Below are 24,061 nucleotides of genomic sequence, written 5' to 3' on the forward strand. Positions count from 1 at the left end.
AGGTGCTGCTGCCTAAGGTGTATGTGTGCAAGTCAGGAAATCGACTGGACTTTGGCTCAAGTGACCAGCACCAGGATACACAATCAGAGGGTGCAAGTATAGGATTCGAACTTGAGTTCTCCCGCCACGCCACGCCCGGAAGCCGCAGGGCGCGCGTGGCTGGATGCGAGCTGGGTGCGCAGCGGTGGGAATCCCGAGCGAAGTTGGAAGCCGGGCCTGTTCATTTGCATGCTAATACCCAGAATGCTTTTCCCCACACACCGCTTCTCTTAATGGAAGCGCTCAGTTTGGAACCGGGGAAAGTTTGGAACACATACTTAGCTCCCTCTTTGCAACTGTGGGAACTTGCCGCTCGCTTACACGATACCTGCAGCCCCAGGATCTGAGCTGAGCGGCTCGGCGGCGGCTGCTTGCGCTTCCCGGGCAGACGAACCTTGGTGTCCAACCCTCGTGCGGTAGCATCCTGGGGCGGGCAGGGGACAAAGCGTCCAGGCCTGGCAGCGGGGCCCGTGGCCACAGCCCGGTGTTTCTAGGGGCTGCGTGTACTGGGAATGCTCCGGGCTTGAGAAGGCCCGAGGGCGCTCCTCGACCCTTGAGGCATCTGTACTTCCCTAGAGACTCCTGGGAAGCGCGGGGGGTCCCTGCTCTTGTCCGTCGCCCTATTGGTGCCATTTCCCTGAGCTGGTGACTTCCCGCTCCCCGAGGCACAAAGCTCGACGAAGGGCGGTTTGGGGAGAGGCTAGCGGCTGGCCTCATGTCTCCTGGGCGCCTAGCCCATTCACTTTGGTCAGTGAGCAGGGTGCAGAAGCGGCTCTCGCAGTTTCGCCTGCCCCGGGCAAGGACCCCCAGCCTTTCCTGGGTCTGGAAGCAGGGAAGCGGTCACAGGAGAGCACTGGGGATTTTGCGCATCAAAGCGGGGTTACCAGGGTGCCAACATTCGTCCAACCTGCGGGTGCGCACCGCAGGCTGGGGGGCCCGGATCTACACCCTTCGGTCTTCCACCCCCCGCCCGCTCGCCGCCACACTCAGCGGGCAGGGGAGGGGCAGTAGGAGCGGTTTGCTGGCTCGGCGCTACGTTTGCATTGGTCCGGGGGGGCTAGACTGCAGCCCCCGGCCCCGCGGGCGGGGTGGGTAGGCGGGGGCCGACGGGGGCTCAAGCTGCTCTTGCATTGGCGGAGCTGGGGAGTGGGGAGGGGGGGCAGGAAGCGGGGGGAGCGGAGCTGCGGGGGGGGGCGTATAAATAGGGAAGGGGGGACGTGCATCCTCGGCTGGGTGAGGGGGGGGGTCTCTCGGCACAAAGAAAGTGGAAAGTTTGCAGAGCGGGGCGGCCCAGGCTAGGGATCCGGGCGCGCACGTGCAGGGCCGGGGGCACCGGGGGCCCCCCACGCCGAGCTCGCGGTTTTTTTTTTTTCTGCAAGCGAGAGGGGGGGGTGTTGTTGGTATCGCCCCCTCCTTCTCCTCCCCCCAGGGGTGAAAGTGCAAGAGGAAGTGCAGCCGCTGCCATCTTTCCTCCGCTCCGAACACACGGAGCCCGGGGCCGCAGCGCCGCCGCTCCGCCGCCGCTTGCGCCTGGCCCAGGGAAGGGCCCACCCTGCTGCCGCTGCCCATCCGCTCGCTTCAGCTGTCGCCGCCGCCAGACTCCAGGACTCGGCCTGCGCCACCGCCCCCGTGCGCGCCCCGCCGCCGCCGCCTTCGCCTTTTGTTTCCTCTGCTCCGGCGCCCCCGCCCCGGCTCGCGCTTTGCAGGGGACGCAACGCGCGCCCCCAGCGGGCCCGGGAAAAGCCGCGCGCGCGCCTGCGCGGCGGACCCCTTCTCCTCCCCGCGTGTGCGCGCCCCTCCTGGCTGCGCGCCGGCGCCGCCTGGCGGGCGGGAGAGGAGGTGGCAGGCGCGGTTGCAGGAGGGGCGCACCTCTTCGCTCGCTTACCCCCGTGAAGGTAGACTGTGAAGGGGAGGCGGGCAGGCGGAGAGAAGAGAGCTGCTAGCTGTCCAATTGGGGTGGGGGTGGCTATGTTGGGAGTGGTGCGCCCCGTAGTCTAGACAGTACGATCCGGGCAGGGGGCGTGTGCGCTGGGCGCACCTGCGAGACTACAGAGCCCCAGGCGGGCACGTGTGGGGAGTGTGGACACATTCGCTGCGCCCCGCTTTTCGCTGCCTAGGGGAAGGGAGGGGGGCGGGCGGAGGGTGCGGCGGCCCGGTTAGTGGGGAGGGGGCGGTGGCCATGGAGCGGGTAAACGACGCTTCCTGCGGCCCGTCGGGCTGCTACACCTACCAGGTGAGCAGACACAGTACAGAGATGCTGCACAACCTGAACCAGCAGCGCAAAAACGGCGGGCGCTTCTGCGACGTGCTATTGCGGGTGGGCGATGAGAGCTTCCCAGCGCACCGCGCTGTGCTGGCCGCCTGCAGCGAGTACTTTGAGTCGGTGTTCAGTGCCCAGTTGGGCGACGGCGGAGCTGCGGACGGGGGTCCTGCTGATGTGGGGGGCGCGGCGGCAGCTCCTGGCGGCGGGGCCGGGGGCAGCCGGGAGTTGGAAATGCACACCATCAGTTCCAAGGTGTTCGGGGACATCCTGGACTTCGCTTACACTTCTCGCATCGTGGTACGCCTGGAGAGCTTCCCAGAGCTTATGACGGCCGCCAAGTTCCTGCTGATGAGATCGGTCATCGAGATCTGCCAGGAAGTCATCAAACAGTCCAATGTGCAGATTTTGGTGCCCCCTGCCCGGGCCGACATCATGCTCTTTCGGCCCCCTGGGACTTCTGACTTGGGCTTCCCTTTGGACATGACTAACGGGGCAGCCTTGGCAGCTAACAGCAATGGTATTGCAGGCAGCATGCAGCCTGAGGAGGAAGCAGCCCGGGCCGCAGGTGCAGCCATTGCGAGCCAAGCCTCTTTGCCTGTGTTACCTGGGGTGGACCGCTTGCCCATGGTGGCTGGACCCCTCTCCCCCCAACTGCTGACTTCCCCATTTCCCAATGTGACATCAAGTGCCCCTCCACTGAGTGGCAAGCGGGGCCGGGGCCGTCCAAGGAAGGCCAACCTGCTGGACTCAATGTTTGGGTCCCCAGGGGGCCTAAGGGAGGCAGGCATCCTTCCGTGTGGCCTATGTGGGAAGGTGTTCACTGATGCCAACCGCCTCCGGCAGCATGAGGCTCAGCATGGTGTCACCAGCCTCCAACTGGGCTACATCGACCTGCCTCCTCCGAGGCTGGGTGAGAATGGGCTCCCCATCTCTGAGGATCCCGATGGCCCGCGAAAGAGGAGCCGGACCAGGAAGCAGGTGGCTTGTGAGATCTGCGGCAAGATCTTCCGAGATGTGTACCATCTAAACCGGCACAAGCTGTCCCACTCTGGGGAGAAGCCCTACTCCTGTCCTGTGTGTGGGCTGCGGTTCAAGAGAAAAGACCGCATGTCCTACCATGTGCGGTCCCATGATGGGTCGGTGGGCAAGCCGTACATCTGCCAGAGCTGTGGGAAAGGCTTCTCCAGGTGAGAAAGGCACCCTCCCCTCCCCTGCCATGACCTTAGTTCTGGTTCATGTAACAGTTTCTTGCAAAGATCTGGGGATATGGGACTTGTGGAGGATCACTAGATCTTAATAGGACCATCCTGGGTTTCAGGAGATTGTTTTAAGGGTATTCATTTTGAAATGGGGTGGTCAAGACCTGCTTTCTCTTCCTTCAGGCAAATTCTCTGGCACTAGACATACCCTACTGTCTTTCCCAAGGGGCCTGTGGGAAGGGGCCAGATTCTTCTGGCCAGAGCCATGGCCTGGCCATTCTTCTCCCTGGGCTCCCTTTGTGTTTCCGGCACCAGGCGTGGGGCCCACTCTGGGGGCGGGAGGCTGGGCTCCTCTGCAGACTTTCCCTGCTTGAATAGCTGTGGAGGGAAGGACTGGAACAAGTGCATCTGGGACTCTTTACACTCCTGAGGCACCAGATCCCCCAACACAGCCATCCTGGATTAGTACAGACTCCAGCTTTGCCCCTTACAGGATCCTGGGATTGAGAGAGACAGAGCCAAGCGCCCAGAGCTGCATTGTAATACTGAAATCGTTGATCTTCTCTAACCTGGTGGCCCCAGAAACTAATCAAACCCACAGATCTCCTATATGTACTCATTAGTTTTCAGGAAAGAATGGAAGGAGGGCAGGACCTCTTTTTAGATTCGTTTTCTAGTGAGCCTGGTAGGGAACTGAGGACTTGTCTGGGAGCAGAGGGCTTTTTAATTTGTTTTGTTTTGTTTTTGTTTTTGCTTTTCTCTTAGAGAATATTCAGAATAAAAGACTGGTTTTAACTTGAATCTTGAAGACCTTGTGTATGAACCTAGGGATGGAAAACTCCCTCAGAGGGGCCCCAACTAGGAACCAGTCTTACCGGTCAGGCAGCCCCTGCCCACCTGCTCAGGCGGGCATCTGGCTTACCAGCCTAGCTGGGGACTTAAGGCTTCATTGCTGGTCTCTGGGGACTGAATTCCATCCGGGTGGCATTCATTGGCTGCTGTGGCGGGAGAGGCTGGGGGAGGGGAACACTGAGTTTCTAAGGGGCTTTAGTCTGGACAATGAATCGCACCCCCTCCCGGAAAGGCTGCAGCAAGGCCTCATTCTAAAGCCTCCACCTCCGGTCCTAGAAATCATTTGAGTTTCTACTGGGGGAAATTGTCAGGGGTGGGTAGGCAGAATCAGAAACAAATGTTCACTTCCCTTCCCCCTCTAGAGAAAACTAGGGCAGAGAGCCTGGGCCTATGGAGCCAGACCCGGGTGGTGACTTATCTTTGTCATGCTGGGTTAGAGAAGAGGGAGTCCTTTACTATAGTGTGTGTGTAGGCCCTTGTGGGTGTTGTGTGGTCTAGTCAAATTTGTACCTCGTATTTCATGTCCTGTTGTTTTTAAGTCCCTCTTGGTTGTCTTTTTTCCAGGCCTGATCATCTGAATGGACACATCAAGCAGGTGCACACTTCTGAGCGACCTCACAAGTGTCAGGTAGGGGCCGGGCCAGGGCAAAAATGGGCAGAAGGAGAATGTTGCTGTTCTCACAGCCTCGGCCATGAGCAAGCTGCTGTGTGTGCTGGGGCCGGCTGACTGACCACCGCTTTGCACACCTCCCTACTCTGTGCCTCTACCTTCCCTCTGTCCTCCTTTGTTCCTTACCCCAGCCCTCCTTCCCCCATGGCTGATGTTCTTTCCTTCTTGGTTGCTTGGTCTTGGTTCCCACCCTGTCTCTGTCTTCATTCTTTTGCTTGGCTTTCCTCTCCTGGTGTTTGTTGGCTCCTTGGATGATGGGCCACATTGTTCAAGTGTTGTCCTGGGGGACCTGGTACCTTGCTGGGCCCAACTGCTGGTTCTAAGCAGTTTGCAGGTATTGCACAGATTTTAAGTGGCTCTGGGAGGTCTAGCCAATAACTTTCCCCTTTGTCTAGTCTGAGTTAGAGCTCCATCCAGGTCCCCTCGGCCTAGAATACAAGGCAGTGAGGGAGGCAAGTAGTAAGGAGTGGGTGGTCTAATCTCTTAACACCAGCACCTGCTTAAACTATCCTGAGCCACAGATTCAAGCAGCCAGGGCATTTGGAGGATTGGAGAGCAAGCGTCTCCTTTTCCCTCAGGCTCTCTGCATAGTAGCAGCACTTTGGAAAGGCCGGATGAGATTCTTACCCTTGTCTGCTTGAACAACATCTGGGGACCCTGCTGGTGCCCAGAAAATTGAGTTTCCTTTCCTGGCCACTGAACATTCCTTTGTGAATGGAAAACATGCTTCTGTCTTCTTGGTTGTCTCCCCCTCTCGTGGGCCAAGTTGCTATCAAATGAGGGCAAGACAGGGTTGTGGATACTACTACAACTTCTAGCATGGACAAGCTACTTCTCCTTAAACTGTTGGTAGCATGGGAGAGGGTTCAGGGAGACCTGTAGGGAGGGATGGATGTGCTATAGTAGGGCAAAAAGCCCCCAGGGGCCAAGCATGGACTATAGCTAGGTGGTGTCTCCCAAAGAGGTTGACCCAGGGAGGGCCTGCTGGGATCTATCTTTGCCTGCTTTCTTCTCTCTATCTCTGATTTTTTCATCACAGAGCACATTCTGACTCTCCCAGGTAGTGTGCTGAGGAGCCCCGGGCAGAATAGGAGGAGCCCAGAGGGCAGTGGGGGCATGCCCAGTGGCCTGGGGGGGTAACCTGCACTCTCTGCCCTTTTTCCAGGTGTGGGTTGGGAGCAGCAGCGGCCTGCCGCCCCTGGAACCTCTTCCTAGCGACCTGCCATCATGGGACTTTGCCCAGCCTGCTTTGTGGAGGTCGTCCCATTCAGTTCCTGACACCGCCTTTTCCCTTTCTCTAAAAAAATCATTCCCAACCCTTGAAAACCTGGGCCCAACACACTCCAGCAACGCTCTCTTCTGCCCAGCCCCGCCGGGATATCTGAGGCAGGGCTGGACCACCGCAGAGAGTAGCCGGGCCTTTACCCAGTGGCCTGTAGGCTAGCCTGGGCTTCCTTGGAGATGGTGTACGATGGAGGGGAATGGGAGTAGTGACTGGCCTGAGACCCCAGTTTTAGGAGAGGCCAGTAAGGTGGTTCCTACCCATCATGCCCAGCTCCTCCAGGGATGACTTGGTAGTTTGTCCCAGCTCAGGGTCCCCAGATAGGGGTAGCAGGGAGCACCCTTCTGGATCCCCCCAGTAGCCTCCAAGTTTCTTTCTGGGATCTCTTGCCTGCTTCCCCCCCACCCCTGCAACAGGTGGTAAGCCTGGGCCTGCTGGAGGTTGGTGCTTTCCCAGGAACTAAGCCACTAGTTTATTTCCTTTTCCTTCCCTGGCAACACTTTCCCATAAGGCATGGGAAGTGGGGTCTGGCCACCCTCCTCCCACTCTGGGAGTGATACTGCCTCCAGAGAAGCCTCTGGTGCAACTCCACCGAGGATCAACTGTGCTGCCCTTTCCCTTTCCCATTCAGATAGGTTCTGCTTTCATTTCTGGCTAGTAAATTAGACTTTTGTGCTTTTGAGGGGTTTTAGCTGATCTGCTCAGGAACTAAACTAACCAGTAGCTTTATATTGGGCTATTCCAGTATATGGCTTTAGGGGTTGAAAAAGCAGATATTGATCCTTCGATCCCACTGGTATGTCCCTCAGCCCCTGCATGCTCCATGGGGAGAAGAGGAGTGATGATAAAAGTTTTCATTCTAACATTTGAGGCTTTGTGTGTTTTGTCCTTGGTCTGTGTCATAACACTGACATCATTGTCCCTTGGTGTATAAGCCCCACTCCTGCCCTGCTCTTCCAGCACACACTTTCACAGACCTGCTCACCCCCTTCTGGCCCTGTTGTCAGAACTCTCCTAATGAGGACCCAGCAAGTGAAGATATGCTGGCTCTCATATTCTGGGCTTGGTTAAACAGTAAGGGCACCTGTTTGGCATAATGTGGTATGCTGAAAGCATCAGAAGTGAAGAGATGGCTTTCTGGGAGTTGGTTCCTTGAGCCCTTGGCAGGTTGGGCACAGGCCATATAACCTCTTGGCCCTTCCTGATGCCACTGATGAAAGGGGCCAGTTACAGAGTCTGGTGCCATGGCTTGAGTGGAAAGTCCATCTGAATGTAGGGGTAGGAAGCCTCAAGTTTGGCAGGGACTCACACGTCTACTTGATGCTTGGTCCAGTTCTCCTTGACTGGTTCATGGGCCCCAGGCACTGCCAGATTTGTGCCAGTGGGACATGTCACCCAGGTAGAGTGTAGCCTAAAACTGAGAGTGGGGAGCAACTTAAGACTTCTCCCATTGCTTCCAATGGCCCCACTTGTTGGGCTGGTTAGAGAAAGAATGAATCGGGGTACCCTCAAGAAGAAGGGATTAACAAGGCATATGGAGCTGGACCTCTGTGTATTTGCCATTAGACTTTTCCTCCACAGTAGGAAAAAGGCTGCTCAAGATGTCCTCTGAAGCTGCCAGACTTCAAAGACCACCAGGGGTAGGGGTGTGCACTAGTGTCCTTGGTACTGTTTGGGCCCCATTCCCAAGCTGCTCAACTCTCAGAAAGAAAACCTTTAGAAAGTGTGGGAGGTGAGCTCAGTGTTGAGTGGTAGTGACCAGAGGTGATAGCCCAAGCTCAGGAAGTCTGGACCAGGACCTGGCAGATGTGCTTCCTAATATTAGCAGGCTGTGTAAAGCACTGGCTGTGGGCAGGGCAAGCATTTCAAGTACCACAAGTGATCAGCATTCTGCTGCTAGCTGGCTTTCTTCCCATCAGAGTCCCTCTGTCTTCTTGTCTCCAGAACAGGGAGTACTCTTCTCCTGAGTGACCCTAGCTTGGAGGTTCTGGGTGTCCCCTTCTTTGAAATCTGTCTCTCGGCCAATTCTCTTTACTCCTGGGTCATGTGACCAGGCTCTTTCATGTTTTATGTTGTCTGAACTTCTGGCAGGCCTAGACTTGGACGCGTACACTTTTACAATTTACCCAGAAAACCTTGGGGACTCTAGCCATAGAGGGTTAATCCTGGCACAGAGAAGCCAACAATCACTTCAGCTTGGCTTTGTAACACAGTGAAAGTTTTTGTTGTGTGTGTGTGTGTTTTCTTTCCCCAGTAGCAGATTTACATTCCTAATTATGTTTGTTCGGGCTGAAGTTAGCTTTCATTCCTTGAGAGATAATCAATGGAGGATGGGGTGGGGGAAGCCAGCCTGCTCTGGGATTTTAATTTTCTTAGCTAATCCCCAAATGGACAATCCACTTGTGGATAATTGAGGGTTGGCTGTCCATCATCTTTAGGTAGAAAGGCATGACAGGCAAAGCCTTTAGAGGGCAGATCCAAATAAAGGCTGGCAAGAGAAACAAGGCATCTCTTTCATACCCCTCTACTGGCTCCCTCTCCTGGGGACTATGGGAGAGAGAATGCTGAATGTGTGCTTTCAGCTCCATTTTCTTATACCTGATCCATGTTGCTTCCTTTGAGTTCTGAGGCTTAGATCATACTCCAGCTCACTGCTGGAAGGGCGGTTCTCAGGTCACTGCCTAGCAAAACCAACTCTTGTCCGTGGGATAAATGGACAGGTACACCATCTCTCCCAGTGGTATTTATGGCAGCCCTTGCTCTGGTTTACAGGCTGATTGGCTGGATGGAAGTTTCTGAGTTTCTCTCCCACTGTGGCATGTCATCAGGTCACAAGGTGCCAGACTGAGGTGGGGCCCACCTGGGATCATAAGACCAAGTACCCAGGATGTTTTCTCTTTATTTCTTTCTTTCTTTTTTTTTTTTTTTTTGGTACCAGGGATTGAACCCAGGACACTCTACCACTGAGCTACATCCCTAGCCCTTTTTATTTCTTTAGAAAGGGTCTTGCTAAGTTGCTGAGGCTGATCTTAGAACTTGTGATCCTTATGTCTTGGCCTCCTGAGTCACTGGGATTACAGGCATACCACTGCACCTGGCTTGTAGGATGCTTTCTAAGTTACCCAAGTGCTGAAATTTCCCTGTACAAATCCATTCATTTTTCCCTAGCAGGGGAGTCATGGTTACCAAGTACACTGTGTTAATAAGCACCAGCATTTTTCTTTCTTTTCTTTTTTTTTTTTAAAAGAGAGAGTGAGAGAGGAGAGAGAGAGAGAGAGAGAGAGAGAGAGAGAGAGAGAGAGAGAGAGAGAGAGAGAGAAAATTTTTTAAAATATTTATTTATTTTTTTAGTTCTTGGTGGACACAACATCTTTGGTATGTGGTGCTGAGGATCGAACCCGGGCCGCACGCATGCCAGGCGAGTGCGCTGCCGCTTGAGCCACATCCCCAGCCCCAGCATTTTTCCGTTACAAGATGTACCTCTACCAAATCTGATGATGGAAAGAGCAGACTCAGAGCTGGTTTATACCCCAGCTGTCCTGTGTCCTCTCAGAGTCTCCATTTTCCTAGATGTAAACTGGGAAAAGAAGATCTGAGTAGTTAGGAGGATTACTCCAGTACTTACCTGGCTGTGGTGAGGGTGTTTAGATTGCTATTTTTTTTTTTTTTCTTTTTTAGAGATTGCTACTTTCTTCAGTAACTAAGTTTTGGGCTTTGGGCAAATTCATTTTCTAAAGTTAGCTTCCTCATTAATCAAACAAATAAACTGAACATTAAAATAATAATTTAAAAAACCCCAATAGATAAAAGCAGTATTGCATTAGTGTAACTTGTTCTGTTCAAGTTTATCACTTTTACAATAAAACAATGACTGGAAACAGCAAGGTTTGTGCTAGAGCAGAGATATTTGGAGCCAGATTAGTAAATGGTGATATCTTCTACCTCTATAACATTGTATGTGTTTGCTTCTTGCTTTGATTGTATAGTAAGGAGTCAGATAAACATTTGTAAATAGTGACAGTGTTCAGACACTTACCATGAGATTTCAGGTCCTGAGGATCTACTTCTAAACAGACTACTGGAGTATCTCCATTCTAGTTAGTTAATGTGTAGTGGTTCTTCAGTGGGTTAATAGTTGATCTATAGACTGGGGATGTGGCTCAGTGGTAGAATGCTTGCCTTGCATGCATGAAGCCCTGAGTTCAATCTTCAGCACCACTGGGGGGAAAAAGTTGATCTGAAATGTATAATGCCCTTAAAGGGAAATGCTGCTTTCTTTCATAGTTCTGAAACAGTAAGCACACACATAGAGAAAAGAAACGAGTGAAACTTGACTAGAACCCCTGAAATACCTCCAAGGAACCAAAATAGCTTGAACATAACTAGTTTTACCCCTTCTCAGGCTTTCTGACATTTTGTTTCCCCCAAGGCTGGTGTTACCTTTTCACATCTCAGCAGAGGAAGGGATGGTAGGGAGAGATATTGCCCGATACTAAGGTCCTCTGGTACTGGGAAATACCTGGAGACCTGGGACCTGGGACCCGGGGTGCAAATGCTTGGGTCATCTATTCCTGGAACCTGGCTGTGAGTTGGTGTTCACACTATGGCTTTCCTTGGCTGTGTACAACTAGAAGTGGTCACACAGCCTTCTTCAGAAGGCTGCTATAACTGTAACAATGGACTACATGAGACAGATGCCTCTAATAGGCTAAGAGGCAGGTCCTTCTCAGTCAGTGTAGTCTGATATCATTGTTTTGTTATTACCAGCTCTTCCTCACCTTAACATTTCACAAATGCTTTCAAAGCTTCCACCTCTTGGCCTTGTTCTTTCCGAGGATTTTCACATTAGTAGAATTTTATGAGCTGTTGCCTTTCCCTTTCTTTCCTTTCTTTCCTCTGCTCCCCGACTCTTTTGTCTCTCTTTACTGGGAATTAAATCCATGGGCACTTTACCTCTGAGCTACATTCCCAGCCCTTTTTTTTTTTTTTTTTTATTTTACCTTTTGCTAAGTTACCAAGGCTGGCCTTGAACTTGTCATCCTCTTGTCTCATTATCCCAAAGCTGCTGGAGATATAGACATGTGCCATTGTGCTCAGCTGATGGGCTGCTTTTTCAATTCAAAGTCATAAAATTATTATGAAGAGTCATCTCTGTGCTTCATCCTGCTTTTCCATTTCTCTGCAACCAAGACTAATGTCCCTTTTGAATAAAATGAACAAATTGAATTCTTTGTATAAAACTAGAGGAAAGCTTGGGATGGAGAACAGAAAGACTGGTTTAGATGCCAGTAATTCATCTGTAATTCACTTATAGCCAGCACACCTGAAGTCAATGCTTAATGATTAAGAATGAACGAATATTGGGCTAGGGTTTTAATTCAGTGGTAGAGCGCTTGCCTAGCATGTATAAAGCACTGGATTCAATCCTCAGCACCACATAAATATTAATAAAGGTTTTGTGTCCATCTACAATTCTGTGTGTGTGTGTGTGTGTGTGTGTATGAAAGAATGGACAAATATCTAACACTTAACTTTGTAGAGGTGTGTAGAATTTATCTTGCCATGTTCTGGGAATGTTCATAGAACCAGTAATTCCAACTCAGATGTTCTATAAGGAGGCATCATGGGAAATAAGAGCAGCTACTTGGCATTCTGGTTCGAGAGCCTGAGCCAGACTCTAAAGCTCCTTCTAAAGAGAGTCCAAGCTCTGGCCAGAACCTGTTTTTGTTTCATGTTTTGGTTGGTCAAGTGAGGAATGCAGGGTTTCATCTCATCTCATTTTCCTTTCTGCCCTCAGACCTGCAATGCTTCTTTTGCCACCCGAGACCGTCTGCGCTCCCACCTGGCCTGTCATGAAGACAAGGTGCCCTGCCAGGTGTGTGGGAAGTACTTGCGGGCAGCATACATGGCAGACCACCTAAAGAAGCACAGTGAGGGGCCGAGCAACTTCTGCAGTATCTGTAATCGAGGTAATCTTCCCACTGTTTCTTCACTTCCAGAGGATGGGCCTGAGCTTGTATGGGAGGCCCAGGAGTGTCTTGACCACCCTGCCTCAGACTCTACTCTTTGCACAGCCTTCCCTTCCCACTGAATAATAAATGCCTTCGTGACCCAGCTAGCTGTTTGCAATCCCTTCCTTCCTAAGAAGTTTGGGGTGCTTGAAATGGAAGGTCCTGGGAGACCTAAGATGGAAATAGGAGAGAGGTGATTCCCCAGCGTGGACCCATAACACATCTGCTGCTCAGGTGGCAGGATGGATGCATTTTGCAAATGTTACTTAACTACTGGAGTTGGAAGGGGAGTTGTTGGTTCTGAGTAGGACATAAAGGGGTCCTGCTTCAAAGATTTTGATGGCTGATTCACTGGCATATGAATCAGCAGCCAGGGAAGAGGTCAAGTCTGGAGATGAACAAGAAGCAGAAACATTCTAGCAGAGTTGGTCAGAAGAGAGAGCTCAAATTCAAGCATGTGGCCTTGACAAGAGAGGAAAGTAGGTGTTCTGAGCAGGGCAGTGTGCTTGAGGATGAGGTTGGCCTAGGTAGTGTTTAACTGTGGCAACAGTTGAGATGGATGAAATCAGGCTCTGCTGGGTCTAGTTGACTGTTGGAAGTGTTGGAAGTTTGTGTTTGCAAGCACAGTGTCTGTGGAGGAGGCTTGCTCTCTGTCTGTGCTACAGGAGGTTGGGCCAGCTGTCTGTGTGGGTGTGAGGATGCTTCTGTACTACATTCTTGCTTTGACCACGTGAGATGTTGCTGGGATGTCTGCATCTCTTGGAGCACTCTTGTCTGGAAGTCTGGGGTATGGCTTAGAGGGTTGAACACTGAACCAGGAGTCAGGGGCTCAGGGTTGAGTCCCAGCCCCTTGCTATGTGGCTTTGAGCTCCCCCTTATCCTCACCAAGTCTCAGGTTCTTTTTTTAAATGGGGTCAAGAACACCTCCCTTTCCCACCTCACAGAGTTGTTGTGTGTATTCAAGAAACAAGGTAAGTGAACATTTTCTGAACCCACAAGGAACTACACATTTGGGAGGCCCCATCTGTGTATTTTGAAAAAATGGTAGGAAAAATACTGCTCAAAGACATTCTGGTTTGGACCAAGCACAACACTCCTGCAGGTCTTGACTGAACTCCTTGGGTGCCTGTGCTGTCTCTGTGTGTACTGAGGTTCCTGATGTGGGGGGGGTTGCTGAATAACAGGGTATTCTTGGTATCCTGGAACTGGGTGCCTCCCTGAGATTTCACACCTGGGGTTTGCCATGAAGGCAACTGGATGTTGTTGTTTGTTCCACTAGAAAACCTGCTGTGAAAGTTGGTGAAGTAGTAATTAAAGCTGCTTAGGCTGTCTGTCCTGTTTTCTGACATGCCACAGCCCATTTCTGGTGGGAGCTTCCCCTATGGAGCAAGCAGTAGGGTTGTGCATGCAGGGAAAATTATCAGAACAGTTTTGGCCAGGACTGCCTCAGCCCTAGAAAAAGCTGGTTGTTTATCTTGCTTCATGCTAACCTGGCTCCGTGACAGTAACCCAAATAACTCTAAACCTGCCGTAATGCACTGTCAGCAGGCCTTTTATTAAGTTGTCAGTGTTGAAGTTCCCAGTCCCAGAACTGGGGTCAGAGACCAGAATGGAAAAGGATACCAATGATAAAACCTGGAAAGTTCAGCCCAGACTGCGAATCAGAGACCCAGGATCCATGGGAGTCCAGCTCAGGAGAAGAGCTGAGAGCAGCTGGGAACAGCAGGAAAATTGACCCAGTTAGGAGACAGCTGATGTGGCCAAGCCAAAAATTATTGTATCTCAGAATTTTCCCCCCAAGAGCTAGCAGAGAGGACTTGGGCAACAGTCATGAGCTTTGTGATTAGAGTGGGGAATCCATAGGAATAAACTGGAGTCCACCTTTTCTCAGAAAAGACAAGACGAGATCTGGATCACAGTTTAAACATTTTTGGGTCCGATAGTCAAAGGAGGAAGTCCCATTCCTCCAAGAAAAAAAAAGAAAGCTCTGGTTCTAACCATGCTGGGTATTCAGAAGGAAGAGAAAACAATTGTAGTCTTTATCAAAGAGAAGAAGCATAATGCCACCTCTGGACTCATTTCAAGGGCAGAAATAGGAAGAGGAAAGAAGGGCTTTTTTTCTAGGAAGAGGAAGAGGTTCTTTCTGGACAGTAACAACACTGAGAGATTGGAATTAGAATGCAGAGAGAGAGCTCTGTGTCATCCTTAGCTGTACGTACACCAAGACTGAATACAAAGGCGTTGCCTGAAGAAATGGATGTTCTTGGGGATAGAGTGCTTCCTTCACACCTGAAAGGCTCTGGGTTTCATCCTCAGCACATTAAAAACATTTAAAAAATTTTTTTTTAAAAAAGTTATTATTTTTGCAAGAGTTCAAGCAAAGGATAAATGTTAGCTAGCTGGACAGAGCAGTTAAGATTGAATTAGGTGGCTGGGTGCAATTGTGCACACCTGTAATCCCAGTGATTCTGGGGAGGCTGAAGCAGAAGGATTGCAAATTTGAATCAGGTATCCTCTGAGATCCTTCAGTCTCAACAGTTCTTGAACAATCAACTTAACTACCTATAGATCTGCGTTTTTTCAGCCTTTGCTACAAAACTACTGGCTGTGAAGAATGGGAAAGGTAGGAAGATATAGCCTGTGGGCCCTACCCCCACACTTGAGTCAGATGCAAGTTTAGGAGACAGCTGGCATGGTGGTACATGACTGTAATCCCAGCGGTTTGGGAGGCTGAGACAGGAGGATCGAGAGTTCAGAGCCATCCTCAGCAATAGCGAGGTGCTAAGCAACTCAGTGAGACCCTGTCTCTAAATAAAATACAAAATAGGGCTGGGGATGTGGCTCAGTGGTCAAGTGCCCCTGAGTTCAATCTCTGGTATTCCCCCCCCCCCCGGCAAAAAAAAAAAAAAAAAAGTTTAGGAGACAGGTGACTCTCTTTATCCTAGAGACATATCAGGACATGTTTTTTATCATTTGTAGAAGAAGATTGTTTGTGTTAGAGAGCATATTATAACTAGAAAAGCTTGTTCCCATATTCTCAGGTTGAAGAAATCATTTGAGTTGTGAATATTGGGAAGGAGAGAAGGTCCTGACCTGATGATTTTCTTCTTTCTTTTAAAATTTCTTTTTCTTTCTTTTTTTCTTTACCTTTTTGGTACTGGGCATTGAACCCACAGGCACTTTTCCACTAAGCTACCCACCCTCCTGGTTTTTTGGTTTTTGTTTTCATTTTGAGATAGGTTCTCAATAAGTTGTTGGGGCTGGCCTCGAAGAAGTTTTGATCCTCCAGCTTCAGCTTCCTAAATTGCTGGGATTATAGGCATGTACCACTGTGCCTGGCTTTTTTGTTTAATTAATTAATTTTTTTTTAAGCTGTAGATGGACACAATAGCTTTATTTATTTATTTATTTAAATGTGGCACTGAGGATCCAACCCAGTGCCTCACATGTGCCAGGCGAGTGTTCTACCATGGAGCTACAACACCAGCCCCACTGTGCCTGGCTTTAAAACAAAATTTCTATGGCAGAAGCTGGGTATATAGTTCAGTTGGTAGAGTGCGTAGTATGTACAAGGCCTTAGGTTCAATCCCCAGCACCACCAAAACAAACTAACAAAAAAAATTCTATAGCAGTATCTTTGTACAAATATGGGGATAAGGAATAGACTTATTGGGAATCTGCCTTTGACAGAGACATTTGGATTCAAACATTATTGCTTAAAAATAGAAGAAGGTGGGTTCGGTGGCATATGCCTGTAATCCCAGTGGCTCCGGAGGCTAAGGCAAGAGGATCTCAAGTTCAAAGCCAGCCTCAGCAAAGTCAAGGCTCTAAGCAACTCAGTGAGATCCTTTCTCTAAATAAAATACAAAATAGGGCTGCAGGTGTGGTTCAGTGGTTGAGTGCCCCTGAGTTCAATCCCCTGGTATCCCTCCAAATGGCCCAGGCAACTTGTCATTCTCATGAATTGACAGTCCTAGTGCACAGTTGAATATGGCCTCTCCAGGGTTTGCACAGAGAAAAAGCAGTCTCTAATCCCTGCGTGGACATGGAATCTGCCAGAGGAGAATTTGCTTCTGGAATGTGAATTGCTGGGACACCAGGCAAGAAAATACAACTGAGGAGCAGTGGTCTTTTGCTAATAAACTCTTCATCTCTGAAGAGAGAGGGGGTTTCTTTGGTTGTAGCAGCATCCACATGTGCATAAAGCATTTTTGTCACATGTATCATGGATCCGGATCCTTCAGGCTCTTAGTTAATCAGTGGTGAATGGGCTGGTGAGTTTAGAATTAAGGCTAAATATGTCTGGTTTAAAAGCCGTGTTTTGCTCAGAAGCTCAGCTTGTTTCATCCCAATACTTGGCTGCCAAGTTGCTCTGTGTTTAAATTTTGGGCTTTAGGTGGCAGCTGTGGATCCATTCCTGCTACCCCACCAAGTGGTTTTGCTATAGATAGTACAATCTACAGCTGGGGTAAAGTCAAGAGGACCCAGCCACATGTTTCTCAGACTGTCTTTCAGGAAAAGGCAGAAAATTTTTATTGAGTATCTGTTGTATTCTCCTGGTATAGCTCTCCCTACAAGGAGTAAATATTATAATTCCTGGTGCTTTCCCCCTCCTTTCCCATCTGCTGTGGCATGCCATGGCAGTGCAGGGATAGGGGACATTCATGCTATTTTAGAGGACCACAAAGGATTAAAAACCAAAGGGAAAAAAAATCTTTTCTAAAGTGATATCATATGTAAGGTTCTTATGCTTTTTGCCAGGGGCCAATATTTCCTGTTTTAGCTTGGTTTTGGAGGTTCCCACAGCACCAACTCAAGGGGCAGGACTAAGAGCCTTTTCCCAGTAGCTTTGTCTTCTTGTTTTTGCCTAGAGCCTCCCTTTTTTAAATGTTTACACGGGCCCAACCAGTCTGTCCTCTGGTGACTGGCCCCAGGCCAACCACTTCAAGTTGCCATCCAAGATAGCTCACTCTCCTAGGCAGGACAGGACACTGGCACCTTGTACATGCAGATCTTTTGAAGTAGCTGTGTTGAAAGGAAAGAAATTCTCTGTATTTCACATTTTCTTCCAGAACCACCAACTGCTGCTGTTGGGAGTGTGTAAGCTTTCCACAGGCCAGTTCTCTGTCTACTACTTGCTTCCATCCTAACCCACCAATATGGCAGAATATTGGTGATAGTGAAATCTACTGACAGAGTCCAAAGGATGTTTCTATCACCAGGGCCAAAATACAGGACTCATTAAAGAGTCTTGCCAAATTCTGGTGGCACCAGGTTGTAGGATTAGAGTGAGTCCAGGCCTCTTGTTTCATAATAATAATTTCCAACACATAGGTGTTAGGAAAATTCTGTGAAATAGTATGGGCAATATGATAGACCCTGGTATGCTGCCACTATTTACTAAAGATGAGCCTTTATTATAGTTCTAGCAGCATGCAAAATGCTATGGTATTCAGACTTACAAATTTGGGGCAGACATTATAAGGTACACTCTATCCTCTGACCCTTTAGCAATAGATCTCCCTGTGATCCTGTGATTGTAATGTAAAAAGGGAATGAGAGTGTCTGAGAATGTGTTGACCAGTTCTAGAATGGATTAAAGGGATACTGTCAGCACTTGCACCCCAAGTGGGCCATATACTAAAAAAGCTTTGGTTCCTGCTGAAGGCACTTTCTGATCCTTGACCACAGTGTAGTTCAGTGACATACCTCTTTCCTGTGAAACTAAAGTTGAAATTCTTCTACCTGGCCTAACTGATACTGTATCCTTGAACTTGTGGCTGCTATAGAAGTTGGCCCAATAGCTACTCTTCCCAGCCTGAGATATCTCAGGGCTCAAATTGACAGAGCACCTGGGAGTAAGTTGGAACAGCTAGCTCCAAGATGGCTGGATTGCCCCTCCCTCAAAACAAAATAAAGACAAATAGAGATCATCCTGGTTTCTTCTTCTCTAAGTGAATCTGGTGGATGAACCAAAAGAGCACCATATAGAGATGACCATGCCTCTTAAACATAATTTCCTATTTTTATTGTTGTTCTTCAGAAGGTCTAAGTAGTTACTAAATCCAATTATTCTGAAGGCAGGAAAGTTAGCAAAAGAGAACATATCTTAACAGGTAGAAGGAGGGGAATCCTTGGAGGCATTCCTTGAGGATTTCCTTTTATTGCCATCTGGTTTGATGTTCAGCTTCCCTGTAACAAATGTTAAGTAGGCATTCTGCTGGCTGGGGTCCTGGAGCTGTCCTAGAGCCCCACGTACTTATCTGGCCACATTTCTAGCCATGGTCCCTGCATTTGACCCGGAGTGTGGGCCATCCACTCAAAATGTCACTGAAGCATCCTATAAGCCCAAGGGCAATTGGGAGCAGGATCTGAGGCCATCCCACCAGGTGGCTGGCTGGGTCCTTCAATGAGCCTTTCAGAATGGGCTTTTCAGAGAAGCTGATTGATTCATGGACAGTGCCATTGTTAATCCTCAGCCACTTGGCTCATTTGGCCACAGCTGTTTTTGAGCCAAGGAGGGGGTCCCTTCTAGGTGCAGCTGACCTGGGAAGGCTAGCCAGAGCCGCCAAAGGAGAGGCGCGGGGGAGCAGAGTGGTCTCTCTTGCTGGCCGCGGGATCTCATCTCCTTTTGTCTTGTTTAGGTTTCTCCTCTGCCTCCTACTTAAAGGTCCATGTTAAAACCCACCACGGTGTTCCCCTTCCCCAGGTCTCCAGGCACCAGGAGCCCATCCTGAATGGGGGAGCAGCGTTCCACTGCGCCAGGACCTATGGCAACAAAGGCAAGCGACCCCTTGCTCTGCACTTTGCTTCTCTGCGCAGACTGTGTTGTGGGGGCGCTGGGCCGGGTGTGGGGAGGCGGGAAGGCTGCCGGCTTTCCGGCTGCCTTGAGGAGGCTCAGAGATTGAAGTGGCAGTGGCATCCAAAATAAAAGTCACTGTGGGTATCTCACTCCAGGGTACTGAGTGAAGCTTTAGGGCACTGCCAAAGTCCAGCCTCCGCCTCCTCTTCCCTAGCCCTCCTTCCTCCCACCTGGCCAGCCCCTATTGTCTGGAGCCCTGCAGGGATACCCCAGGCTCAGGGCAGGAAGAGAAGCCCTGCATGATGAGTCCCTCTGGGCCTGTCGGTTGCCTGTTGCCCGTAGGATGGTGTGGAGCTGCAACTGAATGCTTTCTCCTTTGTTGACCCTGTGAGCTTATAGGAGCCAATGACTGGTTTCTCCCACAATAGAGGTTGTTGGTTGCTCTGAGTGGTCCTTTCTGGAGAGGCTTGGGCTGTGTTTGTGAGATGCATGGCAATAAATGAACTACCTGATGATCTCTGATTTGGAGTTGGTTTGTGGAGAGCTCCCAGGCCCACCTTTATTGGTTGATTCAGGTTGTTGTGTTCTATGTCATTGTTGTTGTTACTGTCTTGGAATGAGGCCAAGGGCTTGGACTATGGTAGAGATGGCATGCTCCATGCTCCCATCACAGACCTCCCTTCCCAGCATGGCTTTCTGGACCCAGGCAGGAAGCTGATAGTTGGTAAAAGACTCTGGTGTAAGTCGTGCAAGGCAGAGCAGTGAGGGTTGTCTCTTGGTCTACTTGTCCTGGGCCCTGGGTAGGACACCCAGCAGACTCAATAGTTCAGAGTTCTTTTAATTTGTGTGCTTTGGCTACATGGTCCTGGAAGGGTTTGAGCAGGAGGAAGGACATGAAGTCAGGGCTTGTGTTTGGATTGGTTTGTGTCTGAGCCATTGATGGAGTCTTGTCATCTAGGAAGAGACCTCATAGTTCTGGTTCTGCCTGCCTTGCAAGGATTGCAGCCAGCTGGTACAGGAGATGAGGCCACTGTTTGACTGCTCAGCAACATCAGAATAGTTATACCCCAGGAAGCATCCAAGAGAGCACTTAGGAGTTGGGGGTCTTTGAGTCATTCTGGGCAGAAGCAGTAAAGGTCCCCTCTTTGTATCCCTTCCTTAAAGCAGGCTGAAATGATGAAATGATGGTGAGTCATTACATGTACACCTGCATGATGAGTCCACATCGAGGGAGGCTGGCAGCCCCAGGGCCCTGCTGTGTCACCCCCATAGGCACTCCAGGCTCCCAGACTGACCAGCCAAACCTCCATGGGTTCTGTCAGGGCAATGGCTGGCCATCAGCTGCCCTCCATAGGCCTGTGAGCAGGCCTCTCATGACCCCTCCAGAGGGGGCAGCTCCAAAGCTTGGCCTCATCTCTCCCCTGTGTTTTTTTTTTTTTTTTTTCATAGAAGGCCAGAAATGCTCACATCAGGATCCGATTGAGAGCTCTGACTCCTATGGTGACCTCTCAGATGCCAGTGACCTGAAGACGCCGGAGAAGCAGAGCACCAACGGCTCTTTCTCCTGTGACATGGCAGTCCCTAAAAACAAAATGGAGTCTGACGGGGAGAAGAAGTACCCATGCCCTGAATGTGGGAGCTTCTTCCGCTCTAAGTCCTACTTGAACAAACACATCCAGAAGGTGCATGTCCGGGCCCTTGGTGGTCCCCTGGGTGACCTGGGCCCTGCCCTTGGCTCACCATTCTCTCCCCAGCAGAACATGTCTCTCCTCGAGTCCTTTGGGTTTCAGATTGTTCAGTCGGCATTTGCATCATCTTTAGTAGATCCTGAGGTGGACCAGCAACCCATGGGGCCTGAGGGGAAGTGAGGCAGATGCTGTGTCCCCACAGAAACAGCCATCTGGGGACTGCTGAAAAATGCTGTGAATGCGGAGGGAAGTGATTGTCTTTGGGTTCTGTAGCTGAGAGATTTTTATTCGTTTTTAACTCCCCCCCCAATCCTACTCCCTGTCTACTACCCATTCCCCAAATGGTCTTTAGAAATAGGTTCTCATCTGCAGAAATATCTGCAGGTCCCTCTATGGGACAAAGGCAGAAACACTACATAGGCCTTTAAGGCAACACCAGTTCCGGTTTCTCTAATGGGCAGAAATCAGAATCCTGGTGCTCAGTTCTTAGTGATTCCAATTCCAAACCCAAACCCTATGGCATTCTGGGACCTCAAGAGATTTAGGTTCCATCCCACTTCTCTAATTCCTCATTCCCTCTTCCCATATCCCTCAAAATAAATCATAGTGGGGTCTCCACCCACTCATACAACCTTGATGCCCAACTGTTTTTAAGGAAACCATAAGCCTACAGCATCCCATGGACCATGGGGTGAGTGTCCTCCAAGAGCCCCTCTGAGCTTAGCCCTTGGCCTGGAGGACACCAGACTTTCCTGAGCCTGGCTGGAGGCTAGAATTTCGCTGCTAGGACAAGCTCAGCCATTGAGGACACCCCCACCCCAAATTCCAGTTCTTACACGATTTTAACCATTCAACTTGCTGTTGGGTTTTAATTCTCTAATTATTATTATTATTGTTATTATTTTTTAGGACCAGTTGTAGTGAATTGCTACTGAAAGCTATCCCAGGTGATACAGAGCTCTTTGTAAACCGCAGTCACACAGTTAGGGTTAGTATTAAAACTTCGTTTAGATGTACTATAATTAACTTGGCTAGTTGATTGTTTGGAGTCTATGGAAGAAATAGTTTTATGCAAAAATTTTAAAATGCCAGTCTGGTCAGGAAAGTAGGAGTTTCAGTGCTGTTGGGAATCAGGAAGGCAGGAGAGCCAACAGGTAGGGTTATTGTGTACCTTGGTTGTGTCATACATGAGCAAACCCAGGTTGACCTTGTGATGTGAATTGATCTGATCAGACTGTATTAAAAATGTTAGTACCTTATTCTGCCTGCTCCCTTGAGTCCAGTTTTTCGGCTGGGGGCGGGGGCGGTCTTTGGGACCTGGAGGTGAGCAGTCTGTATCTGGGGTGTGGACAGGATCCCAAGATACTTCTCTTCTTCACTGTACGAGGTCCACTGGGACTATTAAGTGGATGTTCCCACTGAAGACTTAACTGCATCCAATTTTGTAAAAACAAATATTACTACTTGTCTGTACTGCTTGTGTGCCAGGCAGGGTTTTAGGCCCTGTGCTGAACAAGATACATCTGTGGAATTTAATGGGAAAGACAGTTGATAAGCAGATTTAAATATGAGTCTGTATGATGAGGAGTACAAGGGGGAAAAGGTGGGCAAGGTGAGGGGATAGTAATAGAGGAGGGTAGGTAGGCTAGTCGAGGAAGGTGTGAGGCAGATATTAGGCCTTTGGGAGAGAGGACCTAGAGAGGGGACTCAATACATCAACCAGCTAGGAACTAAGAAGGGACATAGGCAGCAAGAAAATCCTCAAGACCAAGGGGCTCTAGACTTTGCAACTTGATGTTACACAAAAGGTTGTGGCATCATTAGTGATGAATGTATGAAGGAAAGTGGGAGAGAGTACAGCAAACAGGGCAAGAAATAAGCATGACAGAAAATTAATGGGAGCAAGAATCAGGATTAAGGGACAGGCAGACTTAAGGCACCCTGGATAGCTTAGAAAATCTCAAAAGAGGGAAACCTTTAAATGAATAGAAACAACATTTAATTTCTAAGCAAAAAAGAAAACAGCGATCAAAGAGAGAGAAAAGAAAACATAGACCAGGAGGAACAAAGTATAAACTTACTTAGACCCACATTAATACCAGTAGTCACATTGTTCTGGCTTAAAGGCAGACTCCCAACTGCTTTAAAAAATTTTCATCCATTTACACAAAATCTTGGGTAATTGGGCTGGAGTTGTGGCTCAGTGGTAGAGCACTTGTCTAGCATGTGTGAGGCCCTGGGTTTAATTCTCAGCACCACATATAAATAAATGAATAAAATAAAGGTCCATCAACATCTAAAAAAAATATATTAAAAAAAAAATCTTGGGTAAGTTGTTAGACTGTGAGGAGTGGTGTAGGCCATGTGGTGTGAGTTAGCAAAGAAAAGCTTGACCCTAGAATGCCAAGGTTCTGTGGACATGTGGTTTTGTGACCACCATAGAATCTGCCAACTTATCACACCTGCTGGTTGGTAAGAGAACCTGGCCTTGAGCCAGGGATTTGACTGGGCTGGTCTCAACTCCTTCAGAAGACATTCTTAGTCCTGCCTTCTAGACACCCCTGGTAGGGACTATAGTTAAAAAGGAGTATCTGGGGCTGGGGATGTGGCTCAAGTGGTAGCATGCTCGCCTGGCATGTGTGTGGCCCGGGTTCGATCCTCAGCACCACATACAAACAAAGATGTTGTGTCCACTGAAAACTTTAAAAATAAATAAATAAATATTATTTAAAAAAAAAAAAAGGAATATCTGTCATGGCAGGAGAGGAAGAGTAAAGTAAGCAGCAAGCCCTTTCCAAAACATGACTCACCTGGAGGCTTAAGCAGCAAGTAGAGGTGCCCAGCATTCCTCCCATCCTCTCTATTCTCCATGACACAGGAAGAAAAGCTGGGCAGAACATGGATGCGTAATGAGTTTTGCACATGGTCTATAGTAGAGAACCTGAGTTTTGGCTTCTCAGTTCCATCTGCTCACTATCAACCTTGGGCAAATCCCTGAGCCTGTGTCTTCATCAGTAAGACAAGCTGAGAAGACTATCTGATACCATTTTCATGGGCAAACAGACTTTGTACCTAACTCTCAGCATCACCTTCCAGATGATAAACAGACTCCAAGAGATGGAAACATTTCCTTTGGGTCACGTAGTAAGTGGCAGAGCCAGGATTCAAACTCAAGTCTGTCTTGACTCCAGAGACTGTATTCCCAAGATCCCAGTGATAGTTCCTTAATGCACATGTAAGTACCCCATGCTATTC

At 49.4% G+C, this 24,061-nt stretch overlaps 1 protein-coding gene across 4 annotated transcripts; it reads left to right on the forward strand.

The window, feature by feature from the left end:
• Nucleotides 1-1,290: 1,290 nt before the first annotated feature.
• Patz1 (POZ/BTB and AT hook containing zinc finger 1) lies at nucleotides 1,291-22,065 on the forward strand. Of its 4 annotated transcripts, none has more exons than XM_005339861.4 (5): nucleotides 1,292-3,489; nucleotides 4,918-4,981; nucleotides 12,103-12,274; nucleotides 18,961-19,098; nucleotides 20,568-22,065. In XM_005339861.4, the coding sequence occupies exons 1-5, from the start codon at nucleotides 2,219-2,221 to the stop codon at nucleotides 20,984-20,986; spliced, it is 2,064 nt and encodes a 687-aa protein (XP_005339918.1). In that variant the 5' UTR covers nucleotides 1,292-2,218; the 3' UTR covers nucleotides 20,987-22,065. The 4 variants fall into 4 exon arrangements, with proteins under 4 accessions (XP_005339921.1, XP_005339918.1, XP_021575510.1 ...); XM_021719835.2 differs by having other exon boundaries at nucleotides 1,293-3,489; nucleotides 19,026-19,098; nucleotides 20,568-20,711; XM_005339862.3 differs by lacking the exon at nucleotides 18,961-19,098 and having other exon boundaries at nucleotides 1,295-3,489.
• Nucleotides 22,066-24,061: the final 1,996 nt, after the last annotated feature.

The sequence above is a fragment of the Ictidomys tridecemlineatus genome, chromosome 2, assembly GCF_052094955.1.
Source record: "Ictidomys tridecemlineatus isolate mIctTri1 chromosome 2, mIctTri1.hap1, whole genome shotgun sequence".
Taxonomy (NCBI): domain Eukaryota; kingdom Metazoa; phylum Chordata; class Mammalia; order Rodentia; family Sciuridae; genus Ictidomys; species Ictidomys tridecemlineatus.